The sequence below is a fragment of the Takifugu flavidus genome, chromosome 8, assembly GCF_003711565.1.
Source record: "Takifugu flavidus isolate HTHZ2018 chromosome 8, ASM371156v2, whole genome shotgun sequence".
In the NCBI taxonomy this organism is placed as follows: Eukaryota; Metazoa; Chordata; class Actinopteri; order Tetraodontiformes; family Tetraodontidae; genus Takifugu; species Takifugu flavidus.
This window is the reverse complement of record NC_079527.1, coordinates 2,103,656-2,126,259: the sequence shown is the minus strand read 5'-3', so window position 1 is coordinate 2,126,259 and position 22,604 is coordinate 2,103,656. Positions and strand designations below refer to the sequence as shown.

At 42.7% G+C, this 22,604-nt stretch overlaps 1 protein-coding gene across 2 annotated transcripts in view; it reads right to left on the bottom strand.

The window, feature by feature from the left end:
- nphp4 (nephronophthisis 4) overlaps positions 1-22,604 on the bottom strand; it is a 97,460-nt gene that overhangs the window by 22,246 nt on the left and 52,610 nt on the right. For both annotated transcript variants that reach the window (XM_057039859.1, XM_057039860.1), the window contains 6 exons: positions 17,921-18,058; positions 13,612-13,769; positions 11,902-12,093; positions 10,055-10,242; positions 4,968-5,128; positions 4,283-4,463 (listed from right to left, as the gene is read on the bottom strand). In XM_057039859.1, coding sequence (XP_056895839.1) covers positions 4,283-4,463; positions 4,968-5,128; positions 10,055-10,242; positions 11,902-12,093; positions 13,612-13,769; positions 17,921-18,058 — 1,018 coding nt within the window. The remainder of the gene's footprint in view (positions 1-4,282; positions 4,464-4,967; positions 5,129-10,054; positions 10,243-11,901; positions 12,094-13,611; positions 13,770-17,920; positions 18,059-22,604) is intronic.

Genomic DNA, 22,604 nt, shown 5'->3' with positions numbered 1-22,604 from the left:
CTTCCCACTAAAACAAAGTGCCCTATATAGTTGACTGAAATCAAAGTGACTAACACGGCCAGTCAGTGGAAGTGAAAGTTGTTCTACTCCCGACCTGTCGGACCGGAAAAGGACGCTCCATGGAGAATCCTGACCCAGAGGGCGGACAAGTAAAAAGGAAAACACAGGAGCGTTAACAGGAAGAACTTGGTGAAAACATCTCTGCGCAGAGTAGAGCAGAAAAAAAAAATCACACAGGGACGAATTTGCGACATTGTCTGTTGCCCTTCAAGTTTATCTCCGGGTTCCTTGTCACCTATTGGCTATTGTGCTCTGTGATGTTGTGGGTCGACCAGACATGAGGAAAAGCATGGCCGATAGCAACGGTGGTGACACGAGTCACAAAACAACTATTACACCAGCAAAGATCCAAGTAAATGGCTATAGCTCAAAAAAGCTGTGCCTCCTCAGATGTATTAATATTCAACTGCTCGACTGTGTCCCTGTGATAAAGTTTTGTGCCTCTGCCTGAGGCTCATTAAGGCCAGGATGTGGTCGCTTATTGCAGGAGTGCTGTTGAACGTTCATGTTGCCATTTATCTGTAAGGCAAAGGAAACAGCTTCCACCTTCTTTTGAGATGCATACGCATGAACACTGATATGTAGGCCAGGCCTCTGATGAGCACCAGTTCCTGGGCACATGAGCTCAAGATGCATCTCATTGCTTTCTCTTGGAAATTACTCCTTTGTAGATGTACTAGTTAATACTCCCCATATCTCTTTTTTCAATATCAAGACTTCACACCGACACATAACCTGCTGCAGATTTTCTTTTTAAACCTGGGGAAAACACCTTCTACTACAAACACACACACACTATGCGGTGTTTTCACACACACCAGTGCGGACCAAAGACAGGTATTTACACATGTTTTCACCCCGGTCCAGACTCCAGTCCCAATAGAAGAGCATCAAGGTTCCATGATAACTAACAGAGAGAGGAAAAGTTTTGGTTTATTTAATTAACAGGTGTGTGGTACTTCATTCTTTACTGTTGTTGTGCTGGTTATTTCCTCATCCATCAGTTCCTTATTTAAATCTCTAAAATATAATCCTCCTGAACTGTGACGTCTCATCACGAGCAGATACCAACAGGCCGTTCACGTACCACGCCGACCACACACAAGATCTACTGAAGCCGCACCGAGAGCACCCGTCAGCCCCACTGTGTGAGTGTTGTGTTTACAGTGACCCCTCACACTGCACCAGGACCAAAAATTCAACTGGGCCGATCTAAATCCTGCCTGTGTGAAAGCGCCCTAAATAATGAATGCTACATTGAAATGTTACATGTGCCAGATTACCATATTCTTTCAAAACACTTTACATCTAATTATTACATGACTTGTAATGGTGGAAAAAGTGCTGTGGAATTGAGCGTACTAATTGCAGCAGCATAATAAAAACAGACATGCAATAAGGTTCTCTGTAAGCCTGCAGTAAAGCTAATTAAAGAAAAAAATGATAAGGTCTAAAGAATAAGTTGAATCACATTAGCGAAACGTTTAGCCAGGGTTCCTCTGTGAATTTATTTTCTCCACACACCCTTATCCACCATTTCCGTGTTCTTATATTGACAACTGCTTGTGCACGAGGGGTATCAGTCTGGAACACGTTGCACAAACTTGCAGGAAATCTAGAGAAGCAGGTATCTGAAGAGAAATGATGTAATCCTCTACTGATCTTTTTTATGGCGCTCTACTCGTCTGGCGTTCAATCCTGCTACTTCCTCTCTCATGCGTCCTTGCACACATGCATTCATATGTCTGCATCTGTGCAGGGCTGCAGACATTTTGTTGTTTTTTTTACATTTGTGAGCGATGGGATAGTCACAGACAGGCGCGCATGTGCACGTGCGTGCCCTTCTCATCAAATGTCGATCAAAAGTTAGCTGATACAGAAAATCCATCTATCATACTGACAGTATCGTCTGAATCCACCACCCAGGGAGCATTAATGATGGAAGTTTGCATCCTTTACCACCCGCTAAATAAGATCAGTGATTTCTCCCAGTGTAATCACACACACACACACACACACAAACACACACAGAAGGAAAAGAATCACAAAGGATAAAAGAGAAGTGAGAGATGTAACCTGACACATAGAGGGTGTGTGTGAGTTTGATAGAAACGTAAGAGGTAAATTGGTAAATAAAATAAAACAGGAAGGCCGTGATAAAAAGCAGAGCGAGAAGAGTGAACAGCAGTGACAGATGGAAGCAGAACTGAATAAATTGCAATTCCTCCCTCCCTAAATTGATTCTAACTGTCAGCCAGGGCGCCTGATGTATATCTGAGTCTTGATTGGAATTTACATGCCAGACGCAGCCCTCCTCTTCTCATCAACGTGCACACCTGATAACCCAGTGCATTCTCAATGCTCCTTGACGATAAATGCTGGCAAGTTTCACCCGAACAATAACGACTTGCAAATGATGAAGTGCTTATGAGGGGGAGGTTCGTTTCAACAGATGACTAATGGGAAGCCAGCTACAGACAAACGCCACTGCAGTGCAGACGGCGTGCCAAGCTCCTAGGAGAGGAGGATGGCGCGCACGCTATGCAATTTGGGACGGTTTCATGGCTGCAGTAGCTGTAGCTGTGGGGAGCAGCGTTGATAGAAACTGTTGATAGATAAAGAAAGACTGGTGGTGGAATGGCTGATCCCTTGATCACAAAATAAAATAAATCGGGAGCTCGCGCTTTTTTTGGTCGTAATTTCTTGTAGCTTCATATACAGATTTTAATAACTTTAACCAGTGGCAATAACCAGTGGCAAGTTTATTTTGTTACCCGTGCTTAATCTATTTATGTTTAGTCTGACGGCTGCAGTGAGTTTTATATGCAAGTACAAGGTCTTATGCTGCCAGGAAAAATAAAAAGGAAACATAAAAGTGAAACTAAGTAAAGAAAATACACGCTTTGCCTTATTATCCTCAGATTTCCTTTTTCTAGTCTCGGTGCTAATTTGTTCCATTACACAAGAAAAAGTAAGCCTAGAAGCACCGTGACAGTTTAAAACACTTCTCAGGAGAACAACATTGTTTACCTGCAGTTTTTTCCAACACTCCTGGGTTTTCCCACAATATTAGAAAGTCAACAACCCTAATAGGCTGGTCATGTTTGAAATCCTTTTGATTGTTTTCTGATTAATAATCAACAGGGCCTATCAGAAAAACTCTGAGCTGATAAAAGTCTCATTTTCTTGCTGTCTGAATACAGCCTTTGTTACCCTGTTTATCTATTTTGCACTTGTGACACACATTTAGATAAAACCGCTACATAGCTGCTTGAAAAAGCCCTGCGCCTGCATCCATCCCATCAGTCTGTGCATACACAAGGCACTTTTTACTCTGACTCAAACCGGATTTTAAATGTTCACGTAGGCCCCCTAATCTGACAGTGATTGCATTCCATTTCCTTCAACTAGAGTGTGTGGTTGGTGCACGCTCGACTGTCTGCTACCTAGACTTTGACCTGAAGTTTAACAACATCAACATGTATTAGGAGACAAAAGTAGAAGAGGAAAAGACACTGAGGTTAAGACTGAAATGTTCATGTACAAAGAGATGGGGATTATTGGTTCACCTTTGCCCAATTGCTGTTGTTGCAATCTGTATCCAGCTAACCTAAACCACTGCTGGGTTTGGGAAATAACAGGTCAACCAGAAAAATGCCCAGCTAAACTCAGCTAAAAGGGTTCTCGCCATATTGCAGAGTTGGGCATATCTCAGTCAGTAAATTAGTTCTCATTATAATGCAATCGAATGGTTTAACTGATTTACAACCACTGCTCCACTAGCTTTGTGCATCTAAATGTGGCGTCACAATCGCTACATTTTGCATTTTCCATTTGGATATCTCATCAGCGACTGAAAGCTAACAGCAAAAAATATGTAAAACAATTTTATGGTTATACAAATAGCTTTTTACCAAAGCCTTTATGCTGCAGTGCATGCATGGGGATTGCTCATCCGGCCTCGTAAACTCATGCATCAAGCTCTGATACTTTATCAAAATTATACAGACTTGCATTCATTAATAACCATTGTCTGTACAATAAATGTGATCACTGAATACGGATGATGGCTTATTTATGCAGAAGAGCCCCAAGACAAGGAAAATGGAATCAAGTTCCTCATTCCCTGAGCCTGTGGACCATGGATAGCGCTAATTTTGCCAGAAGTTGTTTGAATCAGCCGTTCACTGTAACCAAGGGCGTCGCTTAGACTGTGACATACCTATGTTTCCTGTGCGTACATGCAGCCAGCCCCTGACGAGGGTGTGCACGCTCATGGGACTGAAGGTTGATTGATGACGAGAATCAGTGTTCATTGGGGTCTCCTCGCCCACGTAGTCTGTGGTCAGAACTTCGACCTCATGTAGGGCCTGCACTGCCGATTTACCCTGACGCAACATATACTGGGGAGAAAAAGACAAATATCTAAAATAGGTACCAAAGAAACATGGCTTCCAAGACCTTATACTGCATCAACAGGGAGGAGATTTCAAAATATAACCACCTTTTTTGTGTAATTTATCCCCTCAAAACCCAAATGAGAAGTCAAACAGTTGAGAAGTATCATTAAATACAGGAATATGAGCATTATTCACTTACTCTCTATGATTTCAAAGGAAGCTAAATGAAATATAAGATGTTTTCCTTTTTGACGTATTATTATTAGTGGCTGTTTTCTTTGCACCGCATGGTTTTGTTCTATTAAACGTACTGAAGCGCTCTCTGACTGTTGCGTGGATTTATGAGATGCATAATGCTGTGCTGAATCTGTGCCATGGCTTGAAAATTTATAAGCAAAAAATAATATTTTACTGTGTTTTACTGCGTAGCTGCATTGTGGTGATCAGGTTCTGCACTCGAATGTGACAGCCAATCTGGCTGCTAATAACCAGAGCCCTGTTGTCTACCTTTAGCTCGATGGCAGTAGATCCTATGAGAAGCAGGGAGTCGCTGTCCCAGATGTCGATGTGCATCGTGTGGAGGGCCAGGTACCGCAGGAACCAGCGCTTCTCCCCCGGCCTCAGGAAACTCTCGTCTACTCTGAACTGCAACTGCAGGCCTGGAGAGGCTGAACAGAGAACGAAAGGGGGATTAATCGCAAAGAGTAAAAGCTCGTATGAGCCGTTGCTGTGACTGCAAAGTCAGTGTTTCACCGTTAATGTGACACAAATGTGAAGCTGAACAATATATGCTGTTTTCCAACCACCAAGGGTGACAGGACATATTTTTTAACGTTTGAAGCACTTGCACTGTTTACAATAAACAGTCATAAAATGGAAGGAAAATAGAGTAAGAGAAAATAATGTGCGACAAAAATGTGCACAATCAGTGTTTTCTGGGAGTTAATAGGTGTGAAAATGACTATGATCCACCATTACAACAGAATATGGTCATTTTTTTCAGGACATACGGATCTACATAACCAACAATGACAATGGTACTTTATACTTTAAAAAAGACATATTTCCATGTAACAAGTCTCTTGTACTCGATAGCGCCATTCCAGAATAAACAGCGAGCACCTTTAAAATAAATAAATAAGGTAAAACATTTGGTGGTACTTCAATCCTGATTTGTGGTTAAAAATTCAAATGACCCCATTAGTGATTCAGCTCAGGTGGTGGGTGGGTACCATGTACAGTCAGCTGCGGCCCGACCTGCGGCAGCGTGTCAGTGCTACAGCGTGAGTGTGTGTTAAAAAGGTGCAAGCTTGCGTCTGTGTGCCAAGTCTGAGTTCCAAAATTCTCGCCCACAGCCTCCCTGCAACTCTGAATCAAAGCCCACATGCTGTCTTTATTCCCATAAGCTGCTCATGCTGGATGTAGCTGGCTGGATAAAAGCATAGTAATGAGGACCTGCGTACATTCAAAATTCTGTTTAATTCTTTTCTTCAAATGCAAAGACATGCATATGCTTACATTTTCCAGGTTATTAATAGGCAACATACCTGGCAAAACCACAGCTGCCATAGGAAAGTAAAAACACTGTGCATTTAGACCAAAGCCGAGCAAAATAAAATTCATACGGGTGGACTGCAGCTGTAGGTGTACAGTGATGCCTTTGCACTTTCATAAAATCTAATGATTTTTTTAATATGTGAGAGATCAAAATGTGTGTGTATACACACACAGACAAACACGCACAGACACCCTTAATGGAAAGGCTATTAAACAGCCAAAAAGGACACGACGCGCCAGAGACCCACAAAAACAAAACTCATATTTAACTTCCCAACTCTTAACAGATTTTTACTACTCTCCCCTGAACCCTCGCCAACATTCTCCGCTTGAACCTTTAATTCTCCCAGCCTGTTTTGGGCTTGTGTGCAGCAAACGGATGGCGAAGGAAGCGCCGAGGGAAAGAGACAGAGAGAGAGACAGAATGTGCCGTGCTCACAATTGAGGAGGAGCTGACAGCTATGGCCTGAGGCTTGTATGGCAGCGTTGTGTGAAGCTGGGTCTGCAGAAGAGGGGCGGAACGCTGTCTACCCTGAACCACCCCAAATAACAACCTGGACGGCCTGCCTGCATGGTGTGAGCACGCAAGACCAGACGGGCTGAAAATCCTGCAGGGGATCAACAACGCTCAACAACACCGTGAAGGCTTTAGGCAATGAAAACAATGAGCACGCACGGAGTGATGCAGAGACTGACGCAACCCAGAGCATTCTCTGTAGACCAAGGCCGATGTACGTACTGCCAGGACATGGAGACTAATTCGCGTTTCTATCTGCATACTAACAGTCTGGTGCATTGCTACATGTTTGGATTCTGTTATTTTAAAATATAATGGTACTAACCGACAGGAGCATATTCTGTGCTTGAATGTGAAATAAATCAACGCATCCTCACAAATAAAGATGCCAGTCAACCAACATAAAGAACATTACCGCACATTCTGAGACCAGCAACAATAAATACATTTGTGTGGGTGGAGGCTGGTTGTGAAGGTCATACAGGATTTATTCTATACAAGGCAAATAATGGCCAAATCTAAGACAGTTCATGTATTGATATTTTGCTGTTCCGACCTTATTGTGTGTCCCCTGGTGTTGCCTTTCAAATGGAATCATTTTGATGTAACCTAAAAAATAAACACTCCACCACCCCTTTGTCTTTCATGTATCATTTCAAATGCTACCACCAGCCGTTTAATCATTTTGACTGCTTGCAAGCGAACAAATCTGACACCTATTGCCTCAGCAAAATGACTCCGAGACAGACCACTAATATGAGATAAACAACAGGGGGCCGAGCTGTGTCTCACTTCTTCTCACTCAGTTTAATACTTTTGAGTTTCATCGAATAAGAAGGAAAGAAGTGGATTAGTTGAGCGCTTTTCTGATGTGAAAGGCAGAAATTCAGGGTATTGATAGGAACGAAGATGGAAGCTGTAAACGTATGTCATCTTAAAACAAGCGAGCAGAGACCCTGAAGTGGTGCCGCTGGAACAATAAGGCAGGGCTGAAGTGGGAAGTAGGCTGGGAGGGAGATTTTGATTAATGGGAAAAGCTCCAAGTTCCGATGCTGAAGGTGTAAAAAAAAAGTGGAGATGTTTCATCACTAAGTGGACAAAAGACACTCCAAATGCTGATATTAGGAGCTGGGTACAAATATGGGAGAAAATATACCTGCGAGATGACTTGCAGGCTGCTACAGTAGAAGCGAATGCGCCAAGGAGGTGATGGTAAAAATTGGTGATGCTCAGCCCTCATTTAACTAACCTACAGTCTCACTTTGATGCAATAAATAGCTTGAATAAAGGAGCACTGCAGTGTGTTCGCCATCTTGTTTAAAAATTTTCCTTATTCCACACTTAACTCATCACCTGCCCTCTTTATTCCGGCTGTGCTAAACACACTATTATTGTACAAGTGAACTACACAGAGGAAAATTTAAAAACACAATTATTTCCATAACCTTATTGAAATAAAGCTATAAATAAACTGCATTTGAAGCAGCAGGAATGTATATTTACCTTCCACTTGTTGCAAATCAGCGAGCTACAAGCTTTTTAAACTCTTGTTGTGTATCTGGCGTTTGACACCAATGAATGAAAATTAAAAATGTGCAGGAAATGTAGTGCAGAAGTGTCCCAAATTTTTTGATTCATAATTATATTATTACACCAGTACCTTAAAAAAAATTGCCCATATAAGCAGATAATAGCATTAGTGTGAAAGTCTATGCAGCATTTTTGGCAATTGCATTAAATACTTTATAATACTTTCAGAAATATTGGTCTTTATAGGTAAATGACGTTAGCTTTTTGTAACCTTTTGTAGCTTTTAGGGTTTTGAATATATGGAATTATCTTTCAGATACAGCACAAATTTCTATAGGGACATATGGTGCATATAGGCTGAGAGAGACCCAGAGAAAGAGAAATATTGACACGAGCTCGACAGGGGGGCGTGCTTCTGGGGAATGGCGAGTGTAGGTAGCTGGAATGAAGGGGGGGATTGTTTGTGTGTTCAATATCACGCTCTGTCAGAAGCTTTAATATCTCTTCCATTCCGTTAGTTGCTACGCGAACAGACCCGACATCAATCAGCAGCCGCTCGGTTGATTGAAAGAGGAGTGCTGCAGCAGGGGAAAACATCAGTTCGGCGGCTTGTACGAGGATACCACGTAAAACTGCAGATCCCTAAAGAATCAAATCGATCAATCACACCGCTGCTCATCTGCAGATTTATCCAGCTATGACTGAAAGGGTCTGACAGTTGTGAAATATCTTTAAAGAGATCAGGAAGCTAACGACCAGATCCTACAATATAAGCTGGGTGTTATCAGAACCCTGAACCACCAGGCTTAAAATGTTCTCACCAAAGATGAAGTCAAAGAAAAGGAGAGTCATCATCAGCAGTTCCCCCTCGAACCAGGTGACCACACGATCTGGGCCTTCATTAAAAACAGACTGAGAAAAGAAGGAACAACGCCAAACCTCTACCATCGCCTACGTTGTGGGTGGTTTGGGAAAAACTGAAGAGGATCTTTAACAAGCATCACATTCCTGTTCATTTGAAGCCTGGCAACACTCAGAGACAGCGGCCGGTCCAACCTGAGGGCAAAAAAACCCAAGCGAAAACAGAGCAAGGCTGTTTGCGTTCCAGTGCGGTGGGGACTGCACAGACTAAAGCATATCAGAAATGAAGTGCAGGGCTCAACACAGAGGAGCCGACTCAGGGGAAGTATGGAGCCAGATCATTACCAAAAGATTTGATCATTTAAAAACAAAATTAAATAAAAACAGGCAGAAAAAAGCACCATTTGTTATTACACCCCCCATAAGTCTGAACCTGAAACAGTATGGCCTGAAACTGAAGAAAAGTTTTGAACCTGAAAAAAAAAAATTGAAAAAACAATCTGAAACTGAAGGTGAATAACTTTAAAGCTCACGTTTCGGTTTCAGATCGAGTTAGTTTGTGATTTTATTTCAGTTTTCTATTCATGAAACTCCCCCTACAGACGTCAGACATCAGAACGTCATCTTCCAGTTGCTTTCACCAGTCCAGTTTTCTCTTTGCTAGACCTCTATGGGTCTTCAAAGAGAAAGAATTTTGCATAACGTCTAAAAACAATGTTGGGTGATTTCAGAGTTATTGGTATATGACAGAAACTGGCAAAGCATTAAAATCAGCTCACAATATTAGGACACTATGACGTCTTGCTTTTATTGCCAATATGCTAATGGCAGCATATTCTAACATAGTTGCACAGAACAATAATATTAAAATGATGATGACTTTTAGTAAAGGATAAATAAAGTCTGTCCTCAACAGGGGATGATGTAACATTTGGTTTATGTGTTAGCAGAACAAGTGACAAGTCTATTTTGGCCAGCTTTCAACAGTCTAGGTCATGTGACCAGATCAGCGCGTCTGTGCAGTCTTTGCCGTGCTCTTTAATGCCACACTGTAAAGCAGTACACCTGCAAACCTGGTGATATTTCAGCAGGAAAAGGAGAGCTTTCTCCCGTAGAATCGGATTCTTACCAGAGTTGACGGTGCCATCTCTGTTAATGGAGGCCAGGAGACAGGGAAGAGGACTGTCAGCTTTCTGCTGAACCTTGTCACTGGTCAGTAATCTGAGCTGCTGTGATGTGACTGGTGGGAAGCGATAAAACTGGAAGGTGAAATAGATGTTTTCAGGCCAGTCCCGACTGACACCTGCCTCTGATATCCTGTCAACAGATAAACAAACACATAAACTCGCACATAAAATCTGGGTACTGGTCCTATATCCTTCCTGGGTATAATCTGAAGATGCGAAAAAGCATTAGTCATTAAAAACAAACCAACAAAAAGAAACTTTGTTGCGCACTTTTCGCACAGACAACACCCCATGAGATTTCACACCCACTTGTAATGATGTCACACACATTTCAAAGTGCTGACGCCCCACTAAGTGTCCTGGTGAGCCTACAAGCACACACATGAGATGAGCTGCTGTTCGTTTCCAGTTGATAACCAGATTAGCAGAGGTTTTCGTTTACTGACGATTAAACAGCATTTAATAGATGTTGTTTACTCCCGTGACCATGGACAGGCCCTCCCTGACCCCCACCATGGCCCAGGCTAAGCCCGGTTGAGTCACAGCACGCAATGTGCTGAGAGGAATAACTGGGCGTTTATTATTTCAATTTATAGTCTTCCTGAACATATATTCCAGCACATGCTTCACTCTGCTTGTTGAGAGTTTTAACGCTTTACGGACGCACATCTAAGATACAACAGCTGATGCAGCATCGCGCCTAAAGACAGAACGCAGGAGTCCGTTTTCAGGCCGATCTTAGCCCCATGCTACAAATTACTGCTATCGTCACAGCAGAAAAAGCCACGGTGTGTCGAGGTCACCTTGGATTTAAAGGACATGTGATGGGCGTGAATGGGATTTAAACTATTTCTTGATTTGTGTTTAGCCATCTATGTGTCTGAAATTCAAATACATACTTATTTGCAGACAATTGTAAGACTTTATCAAAGTTAAACTTCTACTCTGCTGACATAAACAGTGAAGCTAAACAGAACCTCCGTGGACGACGAGACTTTCGCATGACTTCAACGTCTCGATGCGAGACAGATCCGACTGTCCGCACGCAGCACTGAGAACAACGTTATGGATCTCTCAGGACCCACCCTTGGCAGGAAGCTGAAGCTGCTACACAGGAAGTGACGGCTCTATCTATGACGAACACGACAGATGTGCGTTGGGTTTATCAAACTCCTGACAGAGCTGAAGACAGAACAGACAGGACACAAAGACCGGTGTGTCTTGTAACCATCTTTCAGCAACCTCCCCCCACACCTCTTCCCACTGTCAGCCACTGACAGAGGGGACACTGGCTCCAGGGTGTTTTTGTGATGGGCTGCTGAGAGAGCTGCTATTCAGTCGGTGCTGATGGGAAGCGCCTATCGCATTCATGTGCATCTTTGGTGCGTAAGGTATAATTACGCGCTGATATTTACACACCGCATGTGTTGACGGTGGAGGGAATGGCTTCAGGCTGGAGGATGAGGTCTTTACAAGGACGTCACACTGTAAGCGCATTACTGCTTGGCTGCAGTTCAATACAGAAAAGCAAGAAAATCTCAAGGCCCAGTGGACATTGTCCTTGGCCTCATCACTAAAGGATCCAACTATACACATTTAGCTGTCCAGAGGCTCAGTGGACGCTAAGATGCTGCCAAAACATCCACTTCAATGACACCAGACTTGATATTTATGGAAAAGAACATTATTGTGCAGTTATTTTGGACTGCCTAACCCAGACCACATGCTGTCTTAACATCAGTCAACAGTGGCCACAGAGAGTCTGGTGACCCAGGCTGACGGGCCTCACCTGGTGAATGCCAAAAACTGGAACACGAGCAGGTTGTCCTGTAGAAAGTCCGTCTCTTCACACTGCGGATCAAAGGGCACAGGCTCTGTGGGGTCTAGGACTTCAGCCACCTGCCCACTAGAGTCCATGACGTGAGGGAATCCAGCGGAGTAGAGATGGGCCAGAGAGCTTCTGGAGCTCACAGAGGAGGACCTAGAGGGGAAAGGTCAGACGAGAGGAAGTGGATCGTTCATCAAGATGAAATCAGTTGAGCAGCTGTTCATGTTTCACAAGGGGCAAAAGGAAACATACTGACTGCCTGGCACATCTGCCTCAGCTGGGTGATTTCTGCTGTTGTGGAAATTCAGGGGGCTCTGCATGGGCCTTATTTTATCATTACCATCTCCCTGTTTTTAACTGTTTTTTGGGGGTTTTTTTTAGATCTCACCCATTCTGAAACAAGGTGTTTCATTTTTGGAGAGACTATCTTAAACTCCATTTGGTCCCATAAAGCCGAGCCTTGAAAATCTTCCCGAAAAGGCAGGGATGACAAGCATCGGGGACTATAAAATAAACCCAGAGCACCAGGAACACGGTCACACGGAGAGGGAGAAACAACGTCAAAGTGCTCCCACAGGATTTCCCGGCATAATTGACAGTTATCTGTAATTACGGTGGCCACCTGTTCTTCAACGGTGATGGTAACGTTCATACCTTCCACTTTTATAGACAACAAACACTTTGGTTGGGAGAAGCAAAGTGCACAGATGGCCAGCCGAAGTGCACGCACAGTAGACTGTTTGGGTTTGACATAGAAGCAATGATGCTGGAGTCCAGATGGTGGGGAGACAAATCCAAAGTCAAGTTTGTGAAAGAGGAAATTCTTGATCAAAGGAGAAGAAAAAACAATGAAGACGGCAATTAGTGTTTTGTCCCCCACCCCCCTTTAAATTTGTTTCGCAACTTTAAATTTCATGGTTTTCTTCTCCATCACTTAAAATTATATCTTAATTTAACCCAGCTGGATTAGTATTAAGCCTTAATTTTTTGGGCTTCAAACAGGGGCGCAATCAGATAGGCACCACGACTTCAATTAAACTTCATTGTTCTGGCCCCAAAAGTGGGTCACTCAGCACAGAAAACTGTCAAAAAGATGTTCTGGCTGCAATTGAAGAGGCAGAGATGTTTCAGCCCGCTGAACTGAGCAGCACTGTGTCTGGATCCGAACTTTGGGATTTGGAAAGTGTTCCGAGGCCAGTTGCTGATGTACCAACAGTAGTGCTACTGTTCGTTTCTGACTTTCTGCTCATTAGTTACAAGCGGATATCTGCACCTCGGTGCGTCACCTGCAATATCCAGCCGCAAAATACATCCTAAACTTACTTCGGTGCCTTTTGTAATGCTGAATGAAATTCTAAAGCTGCTTCCTGAAGTGGAAAGCCAAAGCTAACAGAACAATCTATTTAAATTGCTCTCGGCTGAGTTCGCCAGCGCAACATAAATCCATAACAACTTGAAACCATGCTGCCAATTATCCAGCTGATCAATACTGGTCTGTGGACAAGACTGTGAAATGCTGAAGTAACGGCGGCCCCAGCTAGCCTACAGTCTGTTGGTGCCGCTGTGATTTTACTTGAACAATGATCGCCGCTGCGGAAGAAAGAGCAAGAGCGCCGGAATGTTCATCAAAGATATCCGGAATTCTAAGAAAAGGTCCCAAAGGATGATTACCTTGGCGTATTCATCCCCATTGTGATGACAGGTGCGTGGACGGGGGTGAAGGGCAGCTCCTGGAGTTGCTCTCCTTCATCCTGGGCTGAGAGTGACACGTCGCCTTCCTGCCGAAGGTCTGCTTCCAAGTGAAGGATGCTGCTGATGCCGGAGCAGGCCTGGATCAGAGAGACGACTGGAGGGTCACATGCAGCACAACAACGGGACGTCCACCTCATTCATAAAGCTTTTGATTGGAAGTAAAAGATGAGCTTCTTAATCTAATCACAGTAACTAATATCGGTGCTCCGAGCAACTGTCTTCTGCAGAAAGTGGCACTTATATTTGATCTTTCCTCCAGCACTACGTTTGATCTTCTTTTTGTCTTTTCTTATCTTCAAAGTCCTCCATGTTAAAAATGCTCTATAAATAAACCCGACACAAGGGCAATATACACTTCCAAGAAAGGCGGAGGGTGTGCCAAGGCAATTTCTTAAGCTATCGGAGGGCAGAATATCTGGAATAGAAAGAGATTAATAACTTCAGAAAATCTAACCCCGGGAACAAAGAAGAGAAGTTATGCAATTTGACTGTGGCTCAGAGCAAACTTTTCAGGTTCCAAAACTCTGCTGACACTGTTTGACATATTTTTTTGTTCCAAGTGAATGTCATCAAAAGCGACTCTTTTATCCATCACTATGTACAGCAGCACTGGTGAGGACCAGAGAAAGGGGAAGAGGAGGAGCATCTATCAGCGATCAAACCTTGGAGATGGAAAAAAGAGGGGGAGGTGTTCAAGTGGGTCTATAAGTCGAAGAGCAAAAAAGTTGATTTTTATTTGTAATCACCTGGCGTCGATATTCACGAGCACGGCCACCGATGACCCGCGCTGACCTTGTTTAATGGGAGCCCGAGTTCTCGTTAATGGTGGGAATTTTCCTCAGGCTCAGACGAAGAAAGGAGGTAATTGCTGTGCGAGTCTCAGAAGACGGCGACGACTCCCTCATTTTCAGCCATACAGACTTAATCTTTTATCAATCAGCGAGGCTGCTGTCATATTTCGCCATGCAGAATCTGATCTGACGCTGTTTTACTGCAACAAGCGAGCTTCTCGCTGCGGTTGACCTCATTCGTCAATTCGGCAGGAGTTCTTCCAACTTTAGTAGTCTTATAGCAGAAAAATGCATCTGGCAAAATATCAACCGGGCCTGCCGCACACCCCAGCACTGAGGATTACCATGGCTTTAAAACATTTCTCTCTCATAGGGAAAGGCTGCAACGGAAAAATAATGCATGAGATTTAAAGCAAGATTTTGATTTTTTGCCCTGTAATCCCCTCTTCGTATTCATTGTCAGACATGCAGCTGTTTGGGACATTAGCCCAGATAATTAGCTAAGGATTGCAGGTGGTGTCTCTTTTACGTGAAGTGGTTTTATTTCCGGTTGCGGCTCCATGCGCGAAGCACCACTGACCTGTTAGAGGGGGGAAGGCAGGTATGTCAGAGGAATGTATTGCTATGGATTACAAGCTTTACTTCACCTATGCTAGTAATAACCTTAACTAAACAGCCATTTTATTGCATACACATTCATTTCCCCTTTTATTTACACAACCTCCAATATCACAACCTCAGAGGAATCCCAGGCACAGAGTGGACACCATAACAGGATTTAAAAGGTAGAAGTCATATCCTCAAGCCGTATAAACCTGCCACCGCGAAGATCTCTTTACATGCAGGTATCGTCAGGTTGTGCACGTGGACAGGAGGCTAATTTGTAATAATAGCTGGGCAGGAAATTGTGCCCAGTCAGCTGTGGCGTGTGAGCAAAAGTCCTGTTGTGTCTTGTCCCTCCCCTGCTTGCCAAGTAACTGTCATGGCTTCAGTCCACACAATAAACCTCAGCTATGATCCAATCAGCCTGCTTGACGTGGTGCTCTTGTTTTATCAGGGCAGCACCGGCGTGCATGAATAATATGTGAATCACCAAAAAAAACAGAGTTGAAATATTAATTACTCACTTTTATTACTCTAGTGAGTGCTATTGATTTTGTTAGAGACTGTATGATGAATATTGCAAAAAATATTGAAGGCCATAAGTATCTGCGAGTATCTGGTGGGATTTAACTGGTGATGGGCTCACTTATGAGTATGAAGAGAGAAAGTTTCCTGAAATATAACCAAAAGCTGCTGAAACATTATATGGACTTCACGTAAGATCACAAACTAGTGCAAACTCTGAATTAGATCATCCATTTAGACAGTTTCACAGGACAATATATTTTGTTCAGAACTAAATAGAATTTATTTTCTCTTTGTGATGTGCGTGACTTATTGTTGCCTCCACTAAGCCTAATCTTCAGTTTGAGGATTATTTTTTCGCTGTGATTAATCACTTAAGCTATAGGAATTTGAGCGTGAAATATGACAGGTGGTTGTTAACCCTCCTGCTCGCCATCTAGAATGTATAAGCTAATTGCTGGAGTGTATAAGTGGGCAGAGGATGTGAACGGCTCTGAAACAGCCTCACCAGCTCCTGCGGAATGAGAATGGATAGAACAAAATAGCATCGAGGGTACAAAAAAGATCCCTATGAATGTACTTAATGGATATGAAATGGCACCGGGCTACAGAAGGTGCTCTTTCGACTGAGTTCTGGGAACTCTAATTATTTTTACAACTTGTGATCAGATCAAGTAGATTCTTGTGTGGAAAAGGTTGAAGCACACCCAGATCACACTGCAGGCAGCATAAGCCCTCGTTTCTTTGAAAGCCTCGTATTGCAGGAGATATATTTTCCTTGGCAAAAACACGCAGGAGATGCTCTGAGATGGATAAGAAGGTCAAGATATCTTCATTTGTCACATCTATCCTAATGATTAATGTTTGAAGTCCTGTGTTTTAGAGTGTTTAAGCCCTGCCTGTGAGGACACACTCGCAGGCTTCACCAGTCGGACTGAATGAGGCTGGAAACGTGGAATTGGATGAACAGTATACACCTGCAAACCCTTTTTCTTTGAAATTTGGATTACTAGCACAAAAATTAAACAATAGAGTCATAAATCCTTTTGCTCCCCAGGTCCCAGGAAACCAACACGTTTAGGTGGATAAGCAAAATAAAGATTCAGTGTTAATCCTATGATTATGGAATTCTTTTCTCCTATCAGTCGGATTCTAGTATTTACAAACACCTACCGCTGGGGGTAACAGGGCACCTCTGTGCCGTTATGGAAAATTGTTCTGAACTTAAATGTCAGCACATTAGAGAGGATCCCATCACATTTGCTCGCCTGGCTGCTGTAACAGGACTTTCCTGAGACATTTTAGCTTGATAAAAAGTCCAATGTCATTTTCATTTCCATCCGTTTGCTTCCTCTACAGATCTATATAGGATTTATTACAGAATAAAGCATTTTAGGGAGTTGTTCATATTAGGTTTCACCTTATTAAATTGCTGGTTTATTAATTGGTTCATTAAAATGTCAATGGAATGAGAAGATGCCGGGGAGTTTTGTCAATTCAGAGGGAGGGGGGGTGCAGGGGGGAGGTCGGATCATTATTCAAAGTGTTCTTGGGCAAAGCAGATTAAACACATTTTCCCAGAGGGCAAAACACAAGGTTATGGGGAATACTGGAAACCTTATGGAGACTGAAGTAGCCTTTGTAGAAAGATTTGAAAATCCAACCAACGAATGGTGCTTCGTTTGATTACAGAGATGAAAAGGAGCAACTCCGGCCCCCAGCTGGGCAGATTCAAAGACGGAGCAAAAAAAAAAGAGAAGCTGAACAGAGACGGATGTTTAGTCAGAAGGTGTTGGTTAGGCCTCTCTGTAGCTATGAGGCAGAGGGTAGCATCCAGTGATGGTGAGTCCATTTCAATGGCGCGCCTCAAATTTACGCCTCGTTTGGTTTGGTCATTGGAGCCATTTTTATTTTGCAAACCCCATTCGGTCTTGTTTTTCATTCGTCAACAATTTCACATTTAATTATAGTCGTCGCCACCCTGTACGTTGCATCTCGGCTTGTTTCCACACTGCTTCACGCCCTCCTGTGGGAGCCGAAAGTGCTCGGCCCTATTTGAATGTTCAACCTTGTGCAAAAAAGAAAGCCAGAACGGTACGATTTTCTTTTCTGGAGCTGACTACGTTTAAGTGGGTCCTCATAGTTCAAAGGTAAAATGTTTGTCGACTTGAGTGGTTGGTTTCAGGACGAGGCCAGGTTTATATCAGCAAAAGGTCTCACAGGCATGTAAGTCTGTGTGTGTGTGTGTGTGTGTGTGTGTGTGTGTGTGTGTGTGTGTGTGTGTGTGGATACGGGGGTGGAAATCTTACGGCATGTGACAGCTGGTGGGCCAATGCCAACGAGGAAGGATGGAGCAGAGAAGGAAATGACTGTTGCCATGGTGATGCCGAGCTGGAGTGGCTGATGGTCGGGTAGCGTGAAGTTGCTGCCAGCTGAGACAATGAGAGCTGCGAAGAAACAATGGAAACCATTCACTTTTATTATTATCATTATGAAGAGCAGGTCTCAGAAATATGCCTGATGGCGGAGACACGTGCCATCTCCGACGCTAACGGCAGTTCATTACGTTGCCTTGGCACCTCCGCCGTCCCTCCACCCACAATCCGTCAAACTGTCATCTCCATGCAGGTTGCACTGAAAACCATTTCCCTTTTTCCTTTTGAAGAAGCCATTAGAGCAATTAGAGCTACAGATTCCTTAAACAAACTTCATCAGAGACGACGATGGGGTTTTTCGTCATACTTGTCCAATCCAATTTCACTTGTCATGAACGGGTAATAAATTTCAGATTGTTGCACCTCAATTTTACAGGCGTCAGATCACAACTCCGTATGACTTATGCTCATTTTGAAACAAGCTAGTCTAAGAAATTATTAAACAGCCACCAATGAAAATAAAGAGACCAAATATTACCAAAGTTAAATCAATTCCTTCTTCCTTTTTAGTTTAACTGACTGTCAGAATTACTATTATTCTACACCTGAAAAGGGTTCAATTCCTTTATTGCTACTCGATGATAAAGGGGATAAAAAAATATTCAAATCATACATTTGAATATTTGGTGTTGGAATGGGAATCATTTAAAAATTTGTTGCAGGTTCAGCTAAAGGGTGGGAATGAAGGGGATAGATGCAGCTACATAAGTCAAAAATATGTGTTTTATATTAGAATTGAAAATTAAAATGGGTCTAAAATAAGATTTAGACTACATATACTTATATTGTTATATACTGATGACACTTATAATAATAACAATAACAACAACAGCAATAATAATAGTAATAATAATAATTAACACACCTTTTGACCCTTGTGTTGATATGCAGACATACAGCCTGTGCTGAGATTGTTTTTTCTTGATGTTGGCATACAGATAGCATATCAATCAATCAATCAATCAATCAATCAATCTAGACCTTCTACTTCACCCTGTGCACTGACATTTTAGTGGGTATTGTTTTGGCCACCGTTTCCTTGTCTGTCTCTGAACAATTTAAATAAATCATTTTTTAAAAATGCACTTCACTTTCAGCTCACTTGGGTCTTAACCTTAGCCTGTTAGCGTGACTAATGGAGCTGTTTTCATTCGCAACTGGAACAGCAACCACAAAAGCTTTTATTTCAACTGGAGGAGGAAATGGAGCACCAGTTGGAGCAAAATCATAATTCAACATATTAAATATGGAATTTAAGCATATTTGTAGAATTGTATCACTACAGTGGATAACTGTACAGTACACCATGCGTGCTATTTCACTATGACAGGGAATTCATGCTAATTTTGACACGCTGACAAAGGATAATTAGACATTCTGACTACAGCAAAGGTGCTCCTCATCATAGAAATGACCATATTCATAAACAGGGGATGCAGCTTCACCGTGCAGGAGCTGTTGTACTTACTGTTGTAATTGTACTTGTGGGATCAATTTCTGCATTCTTCCTGATGTACAGGGTTGTTCTGCATGCCTCACATTAATTAGCTCTTGTAAACACAATCTAAGGTTCAATTATTGGAGCTCCTTATATTTGCTGCTGCCAGTTGAAGTAAATTAAATCAACAATCACAGCCGGACTTGTTGTACCTATATATTAAACCCTGGACCGTCGCGTTTTCTTAATAACAAACTCAAACACAGTCTCTAAAAGTCTAAAACAAATGAAATGGTAAACACAGTCAAACAACCTCCACTACTCACATGAATTCTAGTTATAAATATCACAGGATCCTTAGCATTCAGCTCAAACAGCCAACTGAGCATGGAGGATCAATAATTTATTCCAGAAAGAGAAAGATGTCAGATCCAACAATGCCTACAGATAGAAAAAGCGCACTCACCAGAGGAATAACAGAGAAGGAAGCCGTGTTTGGTTAGAAATGACAGTCATGTGGAAAGGATCATCACAGCGGGACTGAAACAAATGTGTTTTCATAACAGCATCTTTGAAGAAAGAATGGGTAACTCTCAAATAGGGAGGGACACAAGATGGTTCCTGCGAATTTTGCAGCAGCAGTGACATTCAGATGAGCTGTCAGGGGCCGCCAAGAGCCGTGGCATCGCTTCATACAGGCAGAAATATGGACCGCCATTAGATCTCCACGTCATGTGCCGGCCAGAGCATTGAAACCGGACATCGTACGCCGTTTTTGAAGCCACGCAATACATTTGCTTTTAGGGGCGAATATTCATCGTGCATTTTCGACATCTCAGATGTGACGTCTGGCAAGGCGCATAAAAACTGCAGCGAGGTGACAGGCTGGATTGTGCAAAGCTGTTGTGAAACCCAATTTAAAATATGGTTCCATGCTGTAAAGCCTGACACATTCGAACCTCCATTACGAGTTTTCACACATTTTATTTTAACTCGATCCAATGTTCTTCAGTCAGTTTTGGGCTAAAAAGAAAGAAAATGCATCTTAGAAAATGAGCTATTTCCAATTTTCTCACAAAAAGATTTCTCTATGTGATGTGAAAATAGCTTCTACATCTTCTTGCACCCCTGCAGCTGAAGCTCGCCTCCCTATTTCAGAGTTTAAAGCTCCTTTTAGTGCAAAATGACAAACTAACATTGGAGCAATGCAGCCAGACACGTCCGGCACAAACCCAGACATGCCTCAGGCCAACGAGTTGCAAAAATTAATAGCTTAGGTGTTCTAAATTACTGACTTGTTCTCTTTGTATTTGCTTTGGCAAAAGCTAAATTGCCTGAATAGTTTCTGATACCTTTTGGTGGAGTTCACATTTTGCTGTGCTACCGTAAAACATTAACCACATCCCTTTTGTCAAAGTTCGGCCGTCATTAAAAACAACATACAGACAATGTATCAACCTTTTCACCACCTTTTGCTGGTCTCCTCCCCAAAGAGCTGTGGCCACAGTGGCCCCGTGTTGCTCAGAGGGAGCCGCCTACTTGTGTGCCTCCACCAGCTTTGCTGCTTAAAGGTTGATTTGTGGAGTTCGTGAGTTCAGCACTCCCACAACGCTGAGCTTCCGCTGGCTCATTCAACATGACTCGGCGTTACATGCGGAGCATTTCTGCCCAGGGAAACAATGCCGACCTCTTTCCTCCTCCACACTCGGGCCACGTTTGTGTGTTTGTGTTGTTGGCCTCATCCTAAAAGAAAGCCGTATCCATCACAGAAACAAGCGCTCGACTGGCAGTTCCACTTTGAGGCCGAAGAATGATGATAACCCCCGCAGTAGCTTCACCCCAGCCACGAGGAAGTCGCAGAAAACCTCACACACATCACGACGCGCCGCGTATCTTATCACAGCAGTCGTTACGACGCACCTCTGAAATGATGGATGGATCGATAATTGGTGCCGTTAAATTAGTGATGAATTCATCAGTCTGCCAGATGCCTGTAGGGAGCCTCTAATGTATGTTGATGCTAATGTGACATTTAATCTGATTGGATGCCACTGACGCGTGATTATCATAATCAGTGTAACTTTGATTTAGCAGATTTCTGTGATGAATTAAATGTTCTATAAATTACAAACTCCTGTCAAACACAGACCCACAACCCTTGCCTGACTCTGTCACTGCCAAATACACCTCAGGCAAACAAAAATAAATTTCTATAAATGTTGTCACACGTTTCAATGTGAACTGAAAAATAAGCAGGTTAATTTCCTCAGTGCACTTCAAATGCATCATATTGTTTGCTGTACAGGAAGAGATGGAAGGTGCTTGGATTATTTTTGGATTATTAGCTGTTTTACATGTGGTAAAAAGGTGACATAGTGATGTTATTTGGATAGCCTGGCCGCTGCGCCGCTAAAGCTCTTAAATAAGACTACTTCTCCTGAACACACAGCTAAAGGAGTCGGGCCAGCCTAACCAAGCCTGCAATTTCATTGACCCATTTCAGGCGACGTCAAAGATTTTCTTCTGTGTTCCCAGTCCTTTTTGACACCAACCATCAACACATTTAGCAGACCGGCTCCATCTGCTTGGTGCACTTATGTGATAGCCCGACCATTTCAGCACCGTTGACATTGTATGATCTTTTCTTATCAACAATGTGCTGGATTTAAGCAGTCATCATCACATCTGTCGCCCACAGTCACCCGTTTTCTGCTGTTTGGGGTAAACACCAGCCTATCACCAGTATCAATCAGTTATACTGCGATCCCATTTTGAGATCTTTTTATTGCCCAGGACTTCTTTACAGCTGTATGTATTGGAACTGCTAATGCTTCTTTCCAATTCGTCCACTCCACAGCAAAGTATTAAAAGTGGTATTTTGAACTTAGTTTAAGCCACACATAAGATAAATATGTTTGGGTAAAAAGGAGAGGTGTATTTTCTGTTAATATATTATTTGTTAGTATTCTGGATTCAATATTATTAGAAGGGAGGGTTATTTAATTCCAACTATAAAATAACATCAAGTGGCTGGAGCACTTGGGATTTAGCTTGAATTTAAGCAAGCGGTTTTGGTGGTGATGGTGTTGCTATCTGTGCTGTTCCGGAGTCACGGTGTAG